The sequence below is a fragment of the Phyllostomus hastatus genome, unplaced genomic scaffold, assembly GCF_019186645.2.
Source record: "Phyllostomus hastatus isolate PE091 unplaced genomic scaffold, TTU_PhHast_1.1 phas_contig_16, whole genome shotgun sequence".
NCBI classification, from domain to species: domain Eukaryota; kingdom Metazoa; phylum Chordata; class Mammalia; order Chiroptera; family Phyllostomidae; genus Phyllostomus; species Phyllostomus hastatus.
The window spans coordinates 14,447,437-14,471,060 of NW_025333643.1; the positions used below are offsets into that span (position 1 = coordinate 14,447,437).

The 23,624-nt window shown below is 34.7% G+C and overlaps 1 protein-coding gene and 1 non-coding gene across 2 annotated transcripts in view; one reads left to right on the forward strand and one right to left on the reverse strand.

Moving 5' to 3' along the window:
- The window catches only part of DNAH12 (dynein axonemal heavy chain 12), a 263,016-nt gene that overhangs the window by 227,730 nt on the left and 11,662 nt on the right, over positions 1-23,624 (reverse strand). Inside the window, exons 4-10 of the mRNA XM_045831904.1 lie at positions 14,425-14,614; positions 13,754-13,826; positions 12,540-12,698; positions 12,118-12,313; positions 10,403-10,591; positions 9,671-9,827; positions 8,705-8,796 (exon numbers count right to left, since the gene is read on the reverse strand). Coding sequence (XP_045687860.1) covers positions 8,705-8,796; positions 9,671-9,827; positions 10,403-10,591; positions 12,118-12,313; positions 12,540-12,698; positions 13,754-13,826; positions 14,425-14,614 — 1,056 coding nt within the window. The remainder of the gene's footprint in view (positions 1-8,704; positions 8,797-9,670; positions 9,828-10,402; positions 10,592-12,117; positions 12,314-12,539; positions 12,699-13,753; positions 13,827-14,424; positions 14,615-23,624) is intronic.
- On the forward strand, positions 1,418-1,524 carry LOC123814609. The gene has a single exon (XR_006784945.1). It is a non-coding gene; the product is annotated as a U6 spliceosomal RNA (small nuclear RNA).

Consider the following 23,624-nt stretch of genomic DNA (forward strand, 5'->3'; position numbering starts at 1 on the left):
TATTCATTTACAGTAGAAAAAAATAATATATCACTACAATGAAGTGTTATGCTATAATAAACTACAACTATATGCAAAAATGGTATATAAACCACAATTACAGTATACCTAGCATTGATAAAGAAATGCAGGGATATATTACTAAACCTAAAAGTAAATTTTTAAACAGTTAAATAAATCATCCACAAATTATAATATTCCAGAAAATACTAGACCTAAGGAAAAAATCATTGTAAACCCCAATGAAACATATGTTCAACCTAGAGATTTAAGGTGTGTAGATAGTATAAGTTATGGCAAAGACCACAAAAAGTTTAGCTGTTAGCTCATAGAACACTTATTGTGCCTACTTTCTACACAGCATTATATTAAGATACATGGTAAAACACAAGTAAAAGAGAATATACCATATCTTGTTTTGCAAATTATGAATTTATGAATTCATAATATAGTTTTATAAACACATAAAACTGAAATAAGGTACAAAGTATGCACATTAGAATACATATCAATCTCAATAGAGGCAGAAGAAGCATTTAGGAAAATTCAACCCTTATGTTAACAACACTTCACAGACTAGGAATAGAAGATAACAACCTCAATTTGATAAGGGGTGTCTAGGATAAATCTAAAACTGACATTATACTTAATGGTTTTAATGCTTTCCCTAAGATCTAGAGTAAGATAAAGATATCTTCTCTCAACCCTTCCACTCAATATTGAACTAACCAGGACAATTAGGCAAGAAAAATAAATAAGAGGCATCCATATTAAAAATTAAGAAGTATTTGTCTTTCACCGATTGGCTTATCTCACTTAGTATAATAGTCTCCAGTTCCATCCATGCTGTCGCAAAGGATAAGAATTCTGTCTTCTTTCTTTCTGCTGCATAGTATTCCATTGTGTAGATGAACTACAATTTTTTAATCCATTTATCTACTTATGGGTATTTAGGCTGTTTCTGACACTAGGCTATTGTAAATAGTGCTGCATCAGGGTGCATAAGTTCTTTTGAATTAGTGTTCCAGGATTCTTAGGGATAATACTTATAAGAGGAATCTAATGAACAAAATAAACTAATGTCCCTGGTTCTAAGCAAAACAGAACCATAGACATGGAAATGGGAACAGACTGACAACTGCTAGAGGAAAAGGGGCAGAGGAATGGTAGTAAGAAAGGTAAGAAAGTAGTCAAAGAACATGTATGAATGATCCATGGACGTGGACAATAGGTGAGGAGGGACTATGGGAGCAGGGGTTGAGGAGGGCAAAGGGGATAAAATTGGGACAACTATAATAAACAAGAATAAAGTTAAAAATGAAGAAGGCAATATCTATTTGCAAATAACATGATATTGCATAGAGAAAATCCTAATGATATACACAAATACACATAAAACAATAAGAATTATTAAGCAGTGCTCACTTCAGCAGCATATATACTAAAATTGGAACAATACAGAGAAGATTAGCATGGCTCCTGCAAAAGGATTACATGCAAATTTGTGAAGCATTCCATATTTTTTTCACTTTGTTACTCCAAAGACCTTGCATGGTATTGTTTATTTTTTTATTACTATTTTTCAATATTTTTACTTCTTTTATTTTATTAGTATTTTTTATTTCTCTTCTTTCTGTTTAGTTTTCATCATTTTGTTTGTTTAATTGCACTGTTTGACTGGTTTTCCTTGTTCTCTCTTTCATAGTGTATTTTAATTTTCCTTCTTTGACTTCACTTGTGTTCCAATAGCACACAACTCTAGGTTGTGTCATGTACATTCTATTTTTGTTATTCAGATTATATAGATTCTGTCATATGATTGTCAGTCCAGTATTATTGTAAATACGTGTTGTTCCATACAATTTTAAATACTACACAGCACCCCCCCTGGATCTCATAATCTGACCTCTCATGAGCTCACTGTTTTCTGAATTTAACTCACAATCCTTTCCCCCTCTAACAAGCCTTATCCTTTTCCAACCCTTCCTAAAAAGTTGATAGTTGGGTGAAATATCACAGTTAACAATATAGTTATCTAAAGGGTCTCCTATCTCTTCTCTATGGGTTGGTACTTTAAATTCCATAGAATACACTCCTGCTGTCTTAATGCATTTTGCCGTCCCCCTCCAAATAACCACCTAAAAGAGTAGGTGGGAACTGTGAACACCAGTGTACCTGCTGGAAGAGAACCCACCAACAAAGGAACCACCAACAGATAATAAAGGAAGATGAATGAGTGAATGGAAGCCACACTAACCACCACCCAGGACCAATCTGAAATGATAACTAAATGATGGAGAAATTACCCAGAACAAATGACTGAACAATACTGAGAGAGAAGCCTCAAAACATCAGACAGACAGAAGAACCAGCTTTGACACAACCTGTCTGCACTGGCACAACAGTACACAAGACATGGTGGGTGCAGTGACCCTTAGTTAACCAGCTGGAGGGGAAGACCCACCAAAGAAAGACCCAACAACAATCAAAACCCAAAGACAAACACAGAGTCAACTTAAATGACAGGCGAAGACTAGTGAGCTCCAGAGATCAAGGAGACAGCACCACTGAATCTCACAGGTATTCTACCATAGAAGTTCACACCATAAACCCAGGGAGTCAGAACAGATTGATTTAAGAAGCTGAGGCTAACAAGAAGAATCTCACAAACAATGGGAAAACAAAAAACAAATCCCAAATGAAAAGAAAGGAAGAATCCTCAGGAAGAATGCTAAATATAACAGAGGGAAGTCAACTATCAGATATTGAGTTCAGAGCAATGGTTATAAGGAAGCTCAATGAGCTCACTGAGAATTACCAAAAACTGCAGGAAACTATGATGTAATCACTGCAAACTATATCAGCATGAAAAAGGAAACAGAAACTATCAACAAGGGCCAAGAGGAAATGAAGAATACAATTTCTGAATTGAAGAATATGGTAGAAGGAACCAAAAGCAGGCTAGATGAAGCAGAGGATCGAATCAGTGAGCTGGAAGAAAAGATAGAAAAAAAAAACACCCAGAAACAGCAAGAAAAAGAAAAAAGACTCAGAAATAATGAAGAGGTGTTAAGGGAACTGCAGCACAATGTAAAACATAATAATATCCAAATAATACAGATACCAGGAGAAGGAGACGAGACAGGGATAGAAAACCTGTTTGGAAAAGGTACTGATGGAGAACTTTCCTAATTGGATGAGAGAAAAAGTTACATAATGCAGGAAACACAGAGTCCTAACCAAGAGGAATGTAAAGAGGCCCACTTCAAGACACATCATAATTGAAATGCCAAGTTTCAGAGACAAAGAGCACATCTTAACAGCAGCAAGGGAGAAACAGGAAGTAACATACAAAGAAACACTGATAAGACTAGTTCCTGACTTGTCTCAATGGAAACACTACAAGCCAGAAGGGACTGGAAAGGAATAGTCCAGGTAACGAAAAACAAAGGCCTGCAACCAAGGCTATTCTATCTAGCAAGGCTCTCAATTAAAATAGGAGGCCAAATAAAGAGATTTCCAGATAAAAGAAGTCTCAAATAATACACTTCATCCAAACCAGCACCGCAAGAAATGTTCAAGGGACTGCTTTAAGAAAAGGAAGAAAAAGTGTGAGAGAGAGAGGAATACAGGTACAAAGAAAGTAAAATGGCAATGAATAAATATGTATCAATAATAACATTCAACTTAAATGTATTAAATGATCCAATTAAAAGACATAGGGTAGCTGTGAATGGATAAGAAAACATGACCTACACATAGGCTGCTTACAAGAGACCCACCTCAGAACAAAACACCTACACAGACTAATGTGACAGGTTGGAAAAATTTTCCAAGCAAATGGACAGGGAAAAAGCAGGGGTACCAATTGTCATATCAGACAAAATAAACTTCAAAACAAAGGCCATAAAAAGAGACCCAGAAGGTCACTTCATAATACTCTAGGAAAGAATCCATCAAGAAGACATAAACATTATAAGCATATATACACCCACCAGAGGAGCACCCAAATATATAAGAAAAATTTTAGAGGACTTCAAGAAAGATATTGACAGAAGCACAATTATAGTAGGGGATTTTAACACCTCACTGTCAAAAACGAATAGATCTTCTAAACAAAATATTAACAAAGATATTGTGGCATTGGACAATGTCCTAGATAAAATAGACTTAACTGATAGATATAGAGCCTTTCATCCCAAAGAAGCAAAATACACATTCTTGTCAAATGCACATGCAACATTTTCAAAGATAGACCACATGAGAGGATGCAAAACCAACATCAACAAATTCAAGACAATTGAAATCATATCAAGTATTTTCCTGGACCACAAGGGACTGAAACCAGAAACCAGAAACCTCAAGGAAAAAAACTCAAAAACATTCACATTCATGGAGATTGAATGGCATGCTATTAAACAATGAATGAATTAAGTATGAGATCAAGGAAGAAATCAAAAACTTTCTGGAAACAAATGAAAATGAACTCACAACAGTCCAAAACGTATGGGAAACAGCAAAGGTAGTCCTGAGAGGGAAGTTCTTAGCCATACAGGCCTACCTAGAAAACATAGAAACATTTCAAATAAACAACCTAACCTTACCTCTACAAAAACTGGGGGAACAACAACAAACAAAGCCCAGAGCAAGTAGAAGGAAGGAAATGACCTAGATCAGAGCAGAATTAAATGACATAGACACTAAAAGCACAATTCTAAGGATCAATAAATCCAGGAGTTGGTTCTTTGAAAAAATAAACAAAATCAACAAGCCTTTAAGCAGACTCATCAAGAAAAAAAGAGGGAGGACCCAAATAAACACAATCAGAAATGAAAGAGGAGAGATTGCAACTGATACCACAGAAATATAAAGGATTGTAAGAAATTACTATGAAAAAATGAATGCCAAGAAATTTGAAAACCTAGGTGAAACGGACAAATTTCTAGAAAAATATAATCTTCCAAAACTCAATGAAGAAGCAGAAAGCCTGAACAGACCAATAAGAGCTGACAAAATCGAAGCAGTAATCAAAAAATTCCTGACACACAAAAGCCCTGGACCAGATGGTTTCACAGGAGAATTCTGCAAAGCATTTAAGGAAGGGCTAACCCCTATCCTTCACAGACTATTCCAAAAAATCCAAGAAGACAGAAGCCTCCCAAACCCTTTTTATGAAGCCAGCATCATCCTAATCCCAAAACCAGATAAAGACACAAAAAAGAAAGAAAACTACAGGCCAATATCACTGATGGACATAGACACCAAAATCCTCAACAAAATATTGGCAAACTGCATCCAACAATACATAAAAAAAGGTCATACACCATGACCAAGTGGGATTCATCCCAGGGATACATGGAAGTTACAATATTCAGAAATCAATTAACGTAATACATTACACAAACAAAAGCAAAGACAAAAATCACATGATCATATCAATAGATGCAGAAAATGCATTTGATAAGGTACAGCACCCATTTATAATAAAAACACTCAGCAAAGTGGGAAAAAGAGAGCATTCCTCAACATAATAAAGGCCACATAGGAGAGACCTACAGCCAACATTATACTCAATGGGCAAAAACTAAAATCTTTTCCACTAAGATCAGGAACTAGACAAGGTTGTGCAGTTTCACCACTTCTATTCAACATAGTATTGGAAGTTTTAGCCACAGCAATCAGACAGGAAAAGGAAATAAAAGACATCCAAATTGGAAAAGAGAAAACAAAAACTGTCATTGTTTGCAGATGACATGATAGTGTACACAGAAAATCCTATAGACTCTGCCAAAAGACTGCTTAATATAATACATGAATTTGACAAAACAGCAGGATACAAAGTCAATATCCAGAAATCAAAGGCATTTTTGTATACCAACAATGAAACAGCAGAAGCAGAAATGGGGGAGGGGGGAATCCCATTTGATATAGCAACAAGAAGAATTAAATGCCTAGGAATAAATCTAATAACCAAGGAGGTAAAAGACCTGTACTCAGAAAACTACATAACACTGAAGAAAGAAACCAAGGAAGACACAAACAAATGGAAACATATACTGTGTTCATGGATCAGAAGAATTAACATCATCAAAATGTCCATACTACCTAAATCAATTTACACATTCAATGCAATACTTATTAAAGTACCAATGGCATATTTCACAGACAGAACAAACACTTCAAAAATTTATATGGAACTATAAATGACCCCCAAATAGCTGCTGCAATTTTGAGAAAGAAGAACAAAGTAGGAGGGACCACAATACCTGATGCTAAACTGTATTACAAGGCCACTGTAATCAAAATAGCCTGGTACTGGCATAAAAACAGTCACATAGGCTAATGGAATAAAACAGATATCCAAGAAATAAGCCCAAGTCTCTACAGTCAATTAATATTCAACAAAGGGAGCAGCAACATAAAATGGAGCAAAAATAGCCTCTTCAACAAATGGTGTTGGGAGAACTGGGCAGCTACGTGCAAAAAAAACGAAACTCGAGCACCAACTTACACCATACAGAAAAATAAATTCAAGGTGGATAAAAGATTTAAATATAAGCCATGGCACCATTAAAGTCCTAGAGGAGAACATAGGCAGGGAAATCTCAGATATTTCACACAGCAATATTTTCACTGATATGTCCCCTAGAGCAAGGAATATAAAGGAAAGAATAAACAAATGGGATCTTATCAAAATAAAAGGCTCTGCACACTAAAGAAAACAGCATTAAAATGAAAAAAGTACCAACCGTATGGGAAAATATATTTGCCAATGATACCTCAGACAAAGGTTTAATCTCCAAAATATATAAAAAAAAAACTCACACAACTCCACTCTGAAAAGACAAGCAACCCAATTAAAAAATGGGCAAAGGACTTGAGAAGACACTTCTCCAAGGAGGACATACAGAGGATCCAGAGACACATGAAAACATGCTCAGTATGGCTAGCTATCAGAGAGATGCAAATTAAAACCATAATGAGATACCACTTCACACCAGTCAGAATGGCCATCATAAACAAAGCAACAAACAACAAGTGTTGGAGAGGTTATGGAGAAAAGAGAGCCCTAGTGCACTGTTAGTAGGATTGCAGACTGGTACAACCACTATGGAAAACAGTATGGAATTTTCTCAGAAAACTAAAAATGGAACTGTCTTTCGACCCAGCAATTCCACTGCTAGGATTATATCCTAAGAACCCTGAAACACCAATCCAAAAGAACCTATGCGCCCCAATGTTCATAGCAGCACAATTTACAATAGCCAAGTGTTGGAAGCAACCTAGATGCCCATCAGTAAATGAATGGATCAAAAAACTATGGTACATTTACACAATGGAATTCTATGCAGCAGAAAGAAAGAAGGAGCTCCTACCCTTTGCAACAGCATGGATGGAAATGGAAAGCATTATGCTAAGTGAAATAAGCCAGGCAGTGAAAGACAAATACCATATGATCTCACCTTTAACAGGAACCTAATCAACAAAACAAACAAGCAAGCAAAATACAACCAAAGACACTGAAATAGACAATAGACTGACAGTGACCATAGGAAAGAGGGGAAGGAATTTCAGGGGGAAAGGGGAAGGGTTTGCAGGAACAAGTGAAAAGGATACATGGACAATAACAAGGCAGGGTGGAGGCTGGAGGGAAGAGGGTAGGGCTGGGCTGGGATGAAGGTAAAGGGCAGAAAACTGTACTTGAACAACAATTAAAATAAAAATTGAAAGAAAAAGAATAGTAAAAAAAAAACTGGGCAAAAGACCTGAACAGACACGTCTCCAAAGAGAACATACAGAGGGCCCAAGGACATATGAAAAGATGCCCAGCATCTCTAGTCATCAGATGCAAATTGAAACCACAGTGAGATACCTCTTCACACTGGTGAGAATGCCCATCATAAACATATCAACAAACAACAAGTGTTGGGGAGGTTGTGGAGAAAAGGAAACCCTAGTTCATGGGAGTGCAGACTGGTGCAGCCACTGTGGAAAACACTATGGAATTCTCTCAAAAAACTAAAAATGGAACTGCCTTTTGACCCTCCAACTCCACTGCTGGGGTTATATCCTAAGAACCCTGAAACACCAATCCAAAAGAACCTATGCAGCCCAATGTTCATAGCAGCACAATTTACAATAACCAAGTACTGGAAGCAACCCAAGTGCCCATCAGTAAATGAGTGGATCAAAAAACTATGGTACATTTACACAATGGAATGCTATGTAGCCAAAAAAATGAAGGAGCTCCTACCCTTCGCAACAGCATGGATGGAAGTGGAGAGCATTATGCTAAGTGAAATATCTAGGCGGCGAAAGACAAATACCATATGATCTTACCTTTAAATGGAACCTAATCAACAAAACAAATAAGCAAGCAAAATATAACCATATACCATGAAATTCAGAACAATCGGACAGTAATGAGTGAGGAGGTGGGGGAGGATTGTGGGGGGAGAAGGGGGGAGGGTTTTTAAGAACAAGTATAAAGGACACATGGACAAAACCAAGGTGAGGGACCCTTGGGACAGGGTCAGGGACAGGAGGTTGGGATGGTTGGTGGGGGGTCAGTGGTGGGGGGTAAATGCAGACAACTGTACTTGAACAACAGTAAAATAATTTTTAAAAAAAACATTTATTTTCAAGAATAAAAATATAATTTTTAAAAATTCAAAAGACAATGAAAAACAGAATTGCCACTCACCTCTGTGTATTCATCAAAAGTATGATCTTCTGCCTGAAAAGTCTCTATCAGCTCAACTGCAGTGCCATCAAGAAGCCAATTATACTTTTCAACTGAAAATTAATAATCTAATTTAAATCTGAATAATACCCTTTTAAAAAGATCAAGTGCTTTTTTATATGCTCACAGAATGAAGTAGCCTATTCAATTAAATATTATTTTTTAATACTTTATTTATTTATTTTTAGAGAGAGGGGAAAGGAAGGAGAAAGAGGGAGAGAAACATCAATGTATGGTTGTTTCTCGCACACTCCCTACTGGTGACCTGGTCTGCAACCCAGGTGTGTGCCCTGATTGGGAATCGAAACAGAGACCCTTTGATTTGCAGGCCGGCACTCAATTCACTGAGCCACACTAGTCAGGGTTCAATTAAATATCATTACTAATAGTGTATGAACATACATTATTAGAAATAGAATAAAATAAAACAGACTTAAGCAAACCAGGTTAAACACAGATGATTTAAATTAAAGATAATAGGGTATGTAATGATCTTAAAATAACTTAGAATACAAATAAGGCAGTTAATGAAAGTTTTGCTTAAGAGAATGTCAAACAACAATTATCTATCCTAATCTTATACACACTTGAGGAGACTATAAAATTGAGCTGCAGTCTTTTCAAATATTTCTAGAAATTATCTTGCCTTCACCCTGGAATTAGCTTTGTCCTTATCCCAATATCTCTGCTTTCTTTTTGGCTTTATCACCCTGTTACAGTTAGTATTGGCCCTTTAGACCATACAACACAATTCAAGTTTCTTAGATTTGATCCTTCATGCTGCCAAAATCTATGTCCATGCTAACTTCTGGCTCTCCCTGCTCTTTCATGGCAACCCCAGACAACCAAGTATCTGACCAAATTCTAGTAAAAATAAAGTGTGATTCTTTTATAATAAAAAAGGTATAATATATTTGTCACATATACCATATGTCTCATAATGTTGTCTTGAACCTTCTAAGTTACGACGTACTGCTGTCTTCAGTGTATCAAGAGCCCACTGTAACACATGTTCGGGAAGTTCCGTATCAAGATTTACAGTTGTTGAAGTTCCTGAGAGCCAAGAGGGTACTGTTTGGACATTCTAACACAAAGAAAAATAACATTTTATAAAATAAATATCTGTGTTATTGCTCTGTGTGTAGATCTTATATTTTTTAACATTCTTTTCAGGTTTCAGTTGCTCAAGAAAAGATAAATTGATGCAAATAATGATTTAAAGGTGTATTGCATAGGTTGTAGTGTAATATAAAAATTACATTGGGTTAGTTTTCTATCATTCAATAAATATTTATTGAGAAACTATCATGTCAAAGTGACTATACTAGAAAACTCTAGAAAAAAAACAAACATAACTTGGATCTATTACTTGAGTAGCTCACAACTCATTAGGGAAGATGAGACATGCACAAAAACATTACAATTATTATACAATAAAATTCCTAAGAGACAAAAGTTAATGTCAGCCAGGAGACTTTCTCAAAGAGAAAACACTTAAAAAACAAAACAAAACAAAACATGAAATAACTTGAAGAGTGGAGATAGAACAAAGAATTATAATATTTTGTGCATATAAATATTTTATAGAGCCTCAACTCAATTTAAAATTCTGAAAAAGAGCCATATGAAGATACATGATAGGTAAGGACAGCATAATACCTGCAGAGCTTCAGCTATTCGCTCTACCAAACCCAAAACAATATCTTCCAAATCTTGAAAAGTAGGGTAAAATTCCATTTTATCATCATCAAATGTCAATTCCATCTTAAATATTGGCAGCCTTTGTTGATCTTCTTGGTCAAAGACTTTTACAAATCCTTCTACAGTTCTCTTTAAGAGATCCTTCAGCTGCATGATATCATATTACTATTATTTTAGAAAGTACAAATTCAACCTTCAGCTAAAATCAGTGAACTTATGGTCTATAATTAAGTCATTCTGTCAATCCATTTAGTCCTGAAAATTGTGTTCATTCAGCACAATATGTTGTTAATTAATGTATTCTAAAATAATAAATAGAAAAATATAGGCAAACTTTAAATTTTTTATAGAATATCAACAATCTTAAAATGGAAACTCTAAATCTTCCATGTTCTCTAATGATTTTGTCCCTGGTACAGAAAACATTCCAGAAGACCAAACAACATAGTGAAGACTGAGGGAAGGGAAGGCCTGACATCTGAAGTTAAGGGTGTTATGGGGAGACATGCACATGGGGTGAAGGACAGTGGTAAAGCTACAGCTAGCTGCTATTGTCACAAGAGCCAATTGTTCCACATTTAAAATTTTCATGAGAAAGTTACTAAACCCTTGGATGCTTAAAAATCACCATGGTGGGAATATTTACACCATGGAAATTAGCAAACACCACAAGTCAGAATTGTTGTGTTTGCTGTTTTATCTGAAGAATGAGATTTCCAGCATACCAATACATGAGGGTGAAACCACTGGAACCTAGAAATGTGCACAATAAGTTACCAGAGTATGAATAATGCATTCTTATAAGGAACCAACTATTGGAAATTTACTCAAGCAGACAAATAAAGATCTAAATAATCTTTAAAATGCCTGTCATCTCTTTACTTATCAAATGATTATAGTTCTCTTAAGGGGATAAAGATAAAACAAATAATATATATTAGTTATAGTGTTATATACTAGATATTAAATACATTTCAATATATATATTATCTCTTTAAAGATACATTGTAAAATTCATGGAATCTTTGGAGATCTTTACCACCCACAAGGAAAAGTTTTTATTCAAAACTATTTTTCTAGAAATATATTTCTACAATAGTAAAAATATGAGGGGCCCATAAACATATTTGCATAAAATTCATATTCTCTTTCTGTTTGTCATATAAAGATGATCAATAATATTTTGACCAAAATTTTACTGAAAACAAAATGAAAATCAATCAACTTGAAATTTCCTAAGTTCAAAAAGAAGTCAAATGTAAAAATAAATTTAAAAAATTTAAAAAAATTAAAAAAGAAAGTCAAATGTAAAAAAAATTTTAAAAATAAAAATAAAAATAAAGAAATTTCATAAGTTCAAAAATATGTTTACTAAGATATTTCTTTTGTTAATATATTACAATAAAGATATAGACAATTAGCTCATAGTCTTTAAACATAAACCCAGTAATCACTCAGAATATTGACAGGTACTTCTAGACTTCCCTCTCATTTTAGATTGCTTCAGCAGTAAACCATTTTTCTGCTTAATTTATTTAAATAAAATTATACTCAAAATGTTTTTCATAATTTACTTGAAAATAATTACTTAGCACTATCTAAATAGACTTTTATTTAAAATACTCAATTAATTTTAATACCATTATCATTTAAAATACATAAAGCATATTTACCTGATTTGACATAAGTGTGGAAACACAGTTATAAAATGCATCCAATTTTTCAGGTTTAATGCCATCTAGTGCTTCCTTCTTGGTAAAAAGACTTATAACCTTTGGATACCATGTGTTCATTATCTTCTCCTCTGACTTTCTAGCTTGTATTGATAGATCATTTTTCAGTGATTCACAATCAATTGGGCCTTTAGCTCTATTTTTGAGAAAAAATAAAAATGATTTTAAAGCAAAGGATAGATATTGGTCTTGATATATAATTGCTAAAACAAGTAAAATAAATTAAAAGTTCTTCGAAATCTAAAGAAGAGTTCTGAAGATTTATCAGTTAGTTTTAAAAATTATATAGTCAAAAATATAAAGATTCAAATGGGAGACATTAAAATTTTAAACGTTAATTATTAATAAATATGAGATTTTACCTAATTCCTGTTAAGTCCAGCAAAACTGTATTAGCAAATGTCATATAACCAAGGTCCAGTAACATTTTCATAATTGGATGAACAATGTGTAAATTAGCTAATATTTGACTTCTTGTCTGCACATAGCTAGAATGCCAAGGATTAGAATAATCCAGGCCTCTGGAAAAGCAATACACCACATTAAACAGGACTCAAACAATATACTCTAAATTTTAGAAATAATATTTATAACATGAAATTAGTATTAAAGTGAGAAGACAGGAGATTGAGCAGAAGGAAATGTGGTCAGCCATGGGAGCATTAGGAGATATGCATGTAATGAAAATACATCAAGATCTTGAAAGCCATTATCTTCAGAAAGAACAGAGGTCATTTAAAAAAATGTTTAATTAACTTCATTGGCCCTGGCCAGTGTGGCTCAGTTGGTTGGGCATCATCCCACTAACCAAAAGGTTGCAGTTTGATTCCCTGTTGGGGCACAGTCCTGCGTTGCAGGTTTGGCCCCCAGTTGGGGCATGTGTAAACGTCAACCAATTGTAGTTTCTCTCTCACATCAGTGTTTCTCTCCCTCTTTTTTTCCCTCCCTTCCCCTCTCTCTAGAATCAATAAAATAAATTTTTTAATTTTAAAAAAATTAAATTTATTGGAGTAACAATAACATATGAAGTTCCAGGTATACAATTTTATAACACATTTGTATATTACATTGTTGCTCACCACCCTAAGTCTAGTCTCTTTCTGTCACCAAATATTTGACCCCCTTTACCCTCTTCATCCTGCCCCTACCCCTTTCCCCTGTGGTAACCGCCATACTGAGAACAGAGATCAATTGTTTGTAAAGAAGGCTGATTGGCTAGGCATGAGTGCCCTGCTAATGTATACTGTGCTCTGATTCAGTTACCTTGGATGGAAATAAATGAAAGCAGTCCTTAGTACTGGGGAGAAGGGATGGAGAAATCTATCTGGCATACACAGCATTTTCCTTAAGGGCAAGTTGAACTATATATAAGTTCCCCTAATTCTGTAAGCAACAACTAAACAAGTACAGTATAGAGGATACTTTAGGAGAGGGGGAAGAACAGTAGCACATTTTTTTTAGGTGTGTTCAAAATAACTTTGAGTTTCACAGTTGCAGACTTAAATGTAAGATCAGTTTATTTTCAATCTGTTATCAAAACCTAGGTGCAGCACTGTTTTTAAAATAATTTACTCACACAGGGCATTCAGGTAAAGGGCCTCCTTCATCTTCAAGCCATTTAACTGGAGGTTTCATGAGAACACTCTTCACTAAAACACATATATATGTATTAATACTTCTTGAAAATCCTTGTTAGACCTACTCAAATCAAACTTTCTAACTTTTGATATTGGATGGTACAGTTTACTATGTATTAAAATGACAAGAAAAAATGCTTTATCTGAAACAAATCACATTCTTGATATTTATTTTGGCCTTACTTTGGAGGCAAATGTGGTAAAGCTTCAATAAATTCTGTTTTTTGCTTTCTGTCTATTCAAAAGTCACTGCCGTGGACCCTTAAGGAAATTTATTCCAACAAAAATTTCAAAGGTTAAATCCCTAATAAATCTCCCCAAATCCATTAGTATTATCTTATAATCCAATAAGTATATAGCAACAACTGTAAAGACAAAGTGAAAAATCAAAAAGCTATTTAGCTAATAAGTATATAAAAATTACCCTTAAATAATAAGCATTTAAAAATGCCCTTAAACTACAAATATTTTGATATTATAGGCTCAAAATAAGCACTTAAATAAAAATAATATCTAAGAATACATATGACTAAATATATCACATTCATTATTCATATTTCTGCTTTTCATTGGGAGGGGCAAGGGAGCAAAGGTATTGTATATTACTTACCCAAATATCTCTTCATGCTTTTTTCAAAGTCACTTGACACCTCATTTATGAGACTTTGAACGAGTTCTTCTCTTTTTTTCCCTTCCTTTAAAGATGTGGGTATCAGCATTAACATATGATCCAGCCATTCCTGCTGAATAGGTACTATAGTACTACTTTCTACACATTGCTTCATATAAATATAGTTGAACTGAGAATGTAATAAGAAAAAATTAAATGTTCTAAATGGTATACCATTTCAGTGTCACTCCTGAGCTCTGTGTTCTCAAGACATTTTTTTTTTCAGAATAAAAATATCTTGCAAAATAACATTTTCAGAATAAAAATATTTTACCCAAAATTACAGATACTATTTTATATTCTTCTGTATTCATGATGAATTCTTGCCTAATTAATGTTCTTAGTACACTTTTCATTTTCTCAAGCAAAACAAATAACCTTTGTCTATCTTCCTTCATTTAACAAATACTCATTAATTCAACAAATATTCATACATTGTTCCAAATGCTAAGGATAGAGTAGTAAACAAAATATACAAAACCCATGCTGTCTTGGACATTATATTCTGGTACAGCACAGTATAGCATAATTTCATAAACTCTTCCATAACAATGAACGTCTAACAATAATAGACATAAACAAATCAACAATACTTGATCTTTGTAGACATTTTAACATCATGAAAATTTCAGTTTGTGCTAAAAATAACTTAATATAATACTAATAAAAATATCTACACAAATTTTTATGAAGCTAGACAAGTTAAGCATAAAGTTCATGTGGAACAAGAAAGTGAAAGTAGCCAAGAAATGCCTGAGAAAGAAAATTTATAAGGGAGGACTAGCACTAGGAAACATTAAAATATACTATAAAGTTAACTCTAATTGGAACAGTGAGGTATAGTTGCATGGCTAGACCAGTGAAAAAAGGCCAGAAATGGATCCAGCACATAGGAAATTTTAGTATATGAAAAATGTGGCATTTCAAATCACTGGAGCATAGATGAAGTTTTCAGTGAATAGTTCTAGGACAACTGATTAGCCATTTGAAAAAAGATAAATAATAAATACCTTACACTATATACAGGAATAAATTCCAAGTAGTTTAGGGATTTAAACTGCAAAACTATACAAAAACTAGGGGGAAAGAATAATTTTTTCTATAACTTAAGCATTTTGAAAAATGTTCTGTGCTTCAAATTCCAGTTGCAAAAAGAAAAAAAAATGATTGAAAAATTCTGGCCCTGGCTGATATGGTTCAGTGGATTGAGTGCCAGCCTGCAAACCAAAGGGTTACTGGTTTGATTCGCTGTCAGGGCACATGCCTGGGTTATGGGGATGGGTGAGAGCAACCAATTGATGTTTCTCTCACACATCAATTTTCTCTCCCTCTTTTTCTCCCTCCCTCCCCCTCTCTCTGAAGATAAAGACATAAAAATCTTCTTTAAAAAGAAAAGAAAAATTCTAACTACATAAAAATGTTTTTGTGACAAAAGTAGTCATAGTGTAAAGATCAAATGACTGACAATCTTGGAGAAAATATATATCTGCAATATATATCTCAAATAAAGTAAAAAGAATACTCCAATTTTTAGGGAATGGATGAAACTGAAACATTATTAACTGAACTATGCCAGTGACAAACAGAAAAATAGTATATGATTCTACTTATATGAAGTATCAAGAGTAGTCAAATTCATAGAAACAGAAAATAGAATGGTAGTTGCCAGGGACCGAGGGGAGAGGTCAATGGGAAGTTGTTGTTTAATGAGTATACATTTCAGTTTTGAAAAATAAAAAAGTTCTGGAGACTGATTGCACAACAATGTACAAATACTTAACACTGTTAAACTGTACACTTAAAATGTTTAATAAACTTTATGTTAGTTGTGTTTTACAATTTTTTTTAATTTATGGAAAAATAAGACCAAATCCCAATAGAAAAATAGGCAGAAGACACAAATATTTCACAATAAAAATATTACTAGAATGGCCCTTAAACATATGAAAAATGTTTATTCTCATTCATAATTAGACAAAACAAATTTAAACTACCCTGAGATCCCATGTGTCACCCAAATGACAAAAAATAAAATTATGACCCCCATATTCTGTGGTGAGACAATGGGAAAGGAGCCACCTTCCTAAACTGTGAATAGCAAGGCGAATTTGCACAACTCTTGTGTAAAGAAATTTTGCAATATCTAACAAAACTACCCATTGACCCAGAATTCCCACTTTTAGAAATTAAATATATGCCTCCAACAATATGAAAACATACATAAGATTTTTGTTGCAGCAAAATATTGGAAGCATTTCAGAGGGGTTGAATAAATTATCATATATCCACACATTGGTGATCTGTCCAGCAGTAAAAAAGAATGAGGGAATCAAATCAACACATCTTACACTTTAAATTTACACAATGTTATATGTCAATTATATCTCAATAAAGCTGGGAAAAAAGAATGAAGATCTCTATGAACTGACATAGAGTGAGTCCTAGGATAAACAAAACACAAAAGAATATTTATAGTATGATGCATTTTGTATAAGATAAAAGGAAAATAACATATTATTTATGAAAAAATAAACACAGGAAAAATAAATCAGAAATTAATGAGATTGGTTAGATAAACAGAGAGGGCCAATGGAATGGGTAGAAAGTACAGGGGGATGGGAACAAGGTAAAAGGGATGGAAGTATATGTTTTGCTATAGTTCTGACTTTTAAGCCATGCTATTGTTTCACATGCTCGAAATATAAGTAAGAGTTGGGGAGAAAAGAAACTCAAAATTAAAAACAAACAGAAAAAAATAAAGCTAACTGGGTTTCAAATTGATAACATACCCACATTGAAAGAGACATAGAATCAACCAAACTAACTTTGAACACAACATTTTGAGTATATGCATTCAAGCTAAATGCAAAAAAATATAGAAAAATATTAAACTATAGTGGATAGGTTTGTTTTTCTCACTGATATGAGTTAACAATTTTACAACTGTTTATGTATATTTCAGAATTTAAAAAATAAGTAAATAATTGTGGTTCATAAAAGCCAGGTTTCTCACTGTCCTTTGCTGAGCCCCCTACCCTCTGCCCCATCAGGCACAGGTGGGTGCAATAGCTGAGCCTTCACCAACCTGGCTTATATTGTTCTACCTACCCTGGTGATTCCCTGACACCCTGCCCCACTCAACTTGGGAGTCCTCCCAAGCCACTTACAGTGGTGTTTCCATTAAAAAAAGGCCTGTATTAGAACACATGCTATAGACTTTCCTAAATCTCTCAAAGTTCTACAAATCCCTAACAAGCAGGGTGTGGCTTCAGCATGAATCCAGACTTCTTGCTAAGCAGCCCCAAGCCTGGCACTGGTGGCAGCAAGCCTCACTTCTCAGCCTGACCTCTACCAAGCACCTCTAAGCCCAGCACAAGTGTCAAACATCTGCTGATCACTCTGTGGCTCATGTCAGGTGGCCCAGACAGGGAACAGGCAACAGCTGACTGTCATCCTGCACCTCCTGGGAGGCCCCAGAGCCAGGGCACCCAGTGAACAGTTTCAGATCATTCCAGAGCACCACCCAACCACCTCCACAATGTGTGGACTGAGCAGGTACCAGAGCCCAGCTGAAGTGAGTCCTGTTCTGTGGGTTGGGACCCTGCACAGCAGCTACTCTGCTATAGTTGCAACCCGTCCTTGTAGTCAATCAGCCTGGGAGTCAATCCCTCCCACTGACATGCCCGCAGCAATCAAGGATCAGTTACAAGAGGAGAGAGCACACAGCCCACATGGGGAGCACACCTGGGGAAAACTACTTGGGTGACTGGGAGGCTTCACACTGGACCTCACAAGACACCTACTACATAAGACCACTCTACCAAGACTGGGAGACATAGCAGATCTATCTAGTACATAGATACAAACACAAGGAGGCAGTCAAAATGACAAGACAAAGAAACATGTCCCAAATGAAAGTACAGGACAAAACTCCAGAGAAAGAACTAAATAAAATGAAGATAAGCAATCTATCAGATGAAGAGTTCAAAACACTGGCTATGAGGATGTGTGAGGTTCTTAGAAGAAAAATTGATCAACTCAGTGAGAACTTCAACACAGAGGAAACATAAAATTAGTGATAGAAAACAAAAAAAAAATAACCAGTTATAAATGAAGACTAAAGTAACTGAAATAAAAAATACACTAGAAGGCCCTGGCCAGTAACTCAGTTAGCTAGGGTGTTGTCCCAATATGCCAAGGTTGCAAGTTCAAACCCCAGTCAGGGCACATATGGGAATCAACCAATGAATGCATAAATAAGTGGAACAACAAATTGATGTTTCTCTCTCTCTTTCTCTCTCTCAAATCAATAAATAAAACATACATATGTATATATATATATATATATATATAATATAAAGAATACACTAGAAGGAATTGACAGTAGATTAGATGATGCAAAGGATCAAATCAGTGATTTGAAAGATAAGGTAGCACAAAATACCCAATCAAAACAACAACAACAACAAAAATTCAAAAATGAGAAGAGTTTAAGAAGACTCTGGGACAACATTAAGCGTACATTTGCATCATGTGGGCACCAGAAGATGAAGAGAGGGAACAAGGAATTGAAAACCTATTTAAAAAAACATTGACTGAAAACTTCCCCAACTTGGCAAAGGAAATAGACACACAAGTTCAGGAAGCACAGAGTCCTAAACAAGATAAACCCAAAGAGGTCTACACTAAGATACATCATAACAAAAATGTCAAAGGTTAAAGACAAAGAGAGAATCTTAACAGCGGCAAGAAAAAAGCAGTTGCAAGGGAGCTCCCAAAAGACTGTCAACTGATTTCTCAATAGAGAAGGGATTGGCATAAAATATTCAAAGTGATGAAAACAAACTAAAACCAAGATTACTCTACTCAGCAAGGCTATCATTTAGAATATCATTTAGAACAGGGGCCCCAAACCATCTGGCTGCAGACTGGTACTGGTCCATGGCCTATTAGGAACAGGGCTGCACAGCACAAGGTGAGTGGCTGGGGAGCTCCACCTCCTGTTGCAGAAGGTGAGCAAGCAAAAAGCAAAGCTTCACTCACTGGCATTACCACTTGACCACCTGAGCTCCACCTCCTGCCACCTTACTCCTATCTGTGGAAAATTGTCTTCTATGAAACCAATCCCTGGTGTCATAATGGTTGGGGACTACTGATTTAAGACAGATAAAGAGCTTCCCAGACAAGAAAAGGCTAAATGAGTTCATCACAACCAAGCCAATATTACAAGAAATGTAAAAAGGTTTACTTAGAAGAAGAAAGGAGGAGGAGGAGAAATAAAGATATAAATAAAATGACAATAAATACATATCTATCAACAATTACTTTATTTTTAAAAATTTTTTAATTGATTTTAGAGAGAGAGAGAGAGAGAAACACTGATTTGATTTTTGTTATGTGTCCTGGCCAGGGATAAAACATACAACCTTGGTTATCCAGACAATGGGCTAACAACTGAGCTACCCAGCCAAGGAAACAATTGCTCTGTCATAAGTTTTTTTAATCTTCATCAGCGTATATGTTCACTGATTTTTAGAGAGAGGAAGAGAGGGAGAAAGAGAAACAGCAATTGTCTTCCTCTCATATATGCCCCAATGGGGATCAAACCCACACCCCAGGCATGTGCCCTAACCGGGGATCAAACCTGCAACATTTTTGGTGTACAGAGACCATGTTCAATGAACTGAACCACCCAGCCAAGGCATGGCAACAATTACTTTAAATGCAAACGGATTAAATGCTCCATTCAAAAGACACAAAGTGGCTGAATGGATAAGAAAACAACATCCATACATACGCTACCTACAAGAGACTCACTTCTGATGGAAAGATACACACAGACTGAAAGTAAAAGGATGGAAAAAGATATTTTATAAAATAAAAATTCTTTTAAAAGCTAGAGTAGCAATGCTTATACCAGACAACATAGACTTTAAAACAAAGTCTATAACGAGAGATAAAGGACCCAGCAATTTCATTTTCTGGGTATTTACCCAAAGAAACCCAAAACACTAAATCAAAAAGACATATGCATCCACTTGTTCACTGCAGCATGATTTACAATAACCAAAATATGGAAGCAGCCCATGTGCCCATCAATAGAAACATGGACAAAAACGATGACGTATATATATACAATGGAATATTATTACTCAGTCATGAAAAAGAATGAAATCTTGCTATTTGCAACAACATGGATGGACCTAGAGGGTATTGTGTTGAGTGCAATGTCAGACAAATAAAAATACTTTATAATTTCACTTATATGTGATATCTAAAAAACAAACAAAAAAACCCAGACTCATAGATACAGACAACATTTTGATGGTTGCCAGAGGAAAGGGAGGCTGAAGGCTGGGTGAGAAATGTGAAGAGGTTAAGAAGCACAAATCAATAGTTACAAAATAGTAATGGAGATGTAAATTATAGCTCAGGGAATATTGATGGGTACTAGACTTTTGAGATAACCACTTCTTAAGTTATATAAATGTCTAAACACTGGAATGTATACCTGAAACTAATATAATATTGTATGTCAACTGTAATTTAAAAATTAAAAAATGTTTTAAAAATCATCATGGGGATATAAAGTATAGCATAGGGAATATAGTCAATAAAATTTTAATAACTATGTATGGTGTCAGATGGGTACTAGATTTAATGGGGTGATCACTTTGCAAGTTATATAACTGCCTAATCACTATGTTGCACACCTAAAATTAATAATATATTGTATGTCAACTATAATTAAAAAATTAAAATTACTTTTTATAATAAAGTAAAAAATAAAAAAAGAAAGAAACACACTTAACACTCATATCATGATTTCTAAATACCATTCTCTGCCAAAGAGAGCCAAGAATCCACGAAATGACAGATTCCATTATTAGAACAAGAATCATAGAGGATGAGCCTAAAATATCTCTTGTGATGGTCCCCAATTTCTCACTATATCAGTGGACTAATCTATGTCTAGTAATGAGCCTGATCCCCTCTCTGTTCTTTCTCTTCCATTTCTCCCTACATGATTTCACCTAGCCCCATGACTATAAATATCATCTATGTATGTTGATGGGTCCGAAATCTATATGTCCAGAACCAGTTCTTCCTAAACTCTCCAGCACAGCCAATCAAACCTTCTTGATCTCCTCAGCTCCTAATCTGTTCTTCCTCAGTCTTAGCCATCTCAATAAACAGCATCAATTACCCTGTAAAATCAGGCAAAAACCTTAAAAGTCATTCTTGGTTCCTCTTTTCTTCACCCTCCACATCTAATCTATCAACAAGTCCCATCATTTCTATATCCCAAATATATACTGAATCTATCAATGTCTTATAATTCTATTTCTATCACTCTATTCTAAACTATTATTATCTCTCACCTAAACTGTTGTCTTCTACAACTAAGTGGTTCTTCCTACTTTTTACTCTTGCCTTGGCCATACTCCATTCCCTAAAGCAGGAGTTTCAAAACTTATGGTATCTCTGCTCCAGAGTGGAAGAAGAAGAGCTGTCTTTGGCCACACATTAAATACATTGTGACACATATTACAAAAAAAAACTCATAATGTTTTAAGTAAATTTACAATTTTGTGTTGGGCTGCATTTACAGCCATCCTGGGCTGCATGTGGCTTATGGGCTATAGATTGGACACCCCTGCAAGTGTCAAAGTGGTTTTTGTCACACCATCATCAAAGTGCTTTTCATCATTAAAATGAAATCAAATTATGAGTGACATAATTGACATATTTGTTCTATGTCAATTTGTTGGCATATAACATGTGACATATTTATTATATGTCAATTATATCTCAATTAAAAATATAAAATATATTGGCTCATAGAATTGAAGTGTATTCTTCCTTTATTATAAATTACTCCCATGAGTAATATCCTCCAATGACTTCCCACTGCACTTTGAATAAAACCTGAACTCCTTACCATAGCCTACAAGGCCCTTGTGATTTGGCCTCCGACTCCCTCTTCAAGTTAATTTTATAGCCTCCCATTAGTTCAGTCAAGCTGGTTTCATTTAGTTCCTGGTACAAACCAAATAGTTTTTTCCGTCACAGACTTTAACCTTAGCTGGTCCTTCTGTTATGAAATTGTCTACCCTGTCTTTCCATGGTTAGCTCCTTCCGGGTCTCCAGAATGTCACCACCTCAGGGATGCCTTCTCTGACCACCTGCTTTATATGGCCCAACTCCTTCACCAGTCACTATCATATTACCCTGTATTTCTTTCATAGTACTTAATTGCAATTATTTAATTAATTTATTTGTTTATTTGATTACTATATGTCTTCCCCATAAGAATATAAGCTCTATAAGGGCAAAAACTATGTCCATCTTATTCATCAATCTTCAGCATCTATCATAGGATCAAGTACATAGAGTAAATATTTGTTAAATATCTCATGCATAAATAAATTAACTACAGGAAAAAGACGATATTTTCTCAATCCCCTAAATATACAGCAGTTCTATAAAGCAGGTCAGGGTTAAGCTCTGAAATAATTACATTAAAAATGAGGCATGAATAAAATTATTATATGACTATATAAGGATAAGAAGTTTATAATTCATTATGCTAATTATGTATCCTTAACTCATACCTTCTTGTGTTTTAACCCTTTAACCTCCTAAAATAAAAATATATTTGTTATATGTCAATTATGTCTCAATTAAAAATATAAAATATATTGACTCGTAGAATTAAAGTATATTCTATCTTTATCATAAAGATATCCAAGTTTTCTGAGTGAAACCATGTTCTTTAAATTTCTGTTTTGAAAACTCCCTACTTTATAACCTCACTATAGTCTCTTCATACTTCTATCACAATACCAGTTATATTTTACTGAACATAAGTGTTTATATTTATTTATTCATCAAGTATTTACCGAGTATCCACTGCTGGCACTCAGTACCATAGTTGCTAAAGACACAAAGATGATTAAGAAGAAACTCCTTGCCTCAAGACTAGGAAATAGACCATTTTAATACATAAAAGACCAATAGCATACCTAATACAAAGTGCTTGAATCTTCCTGAGTGACAATAAATAATAAAAATGAATGGGGTATAATAGGATCAAAGAAGAAGCTATCTATCCAAACCCATAAGAATAGGGTCAGGTT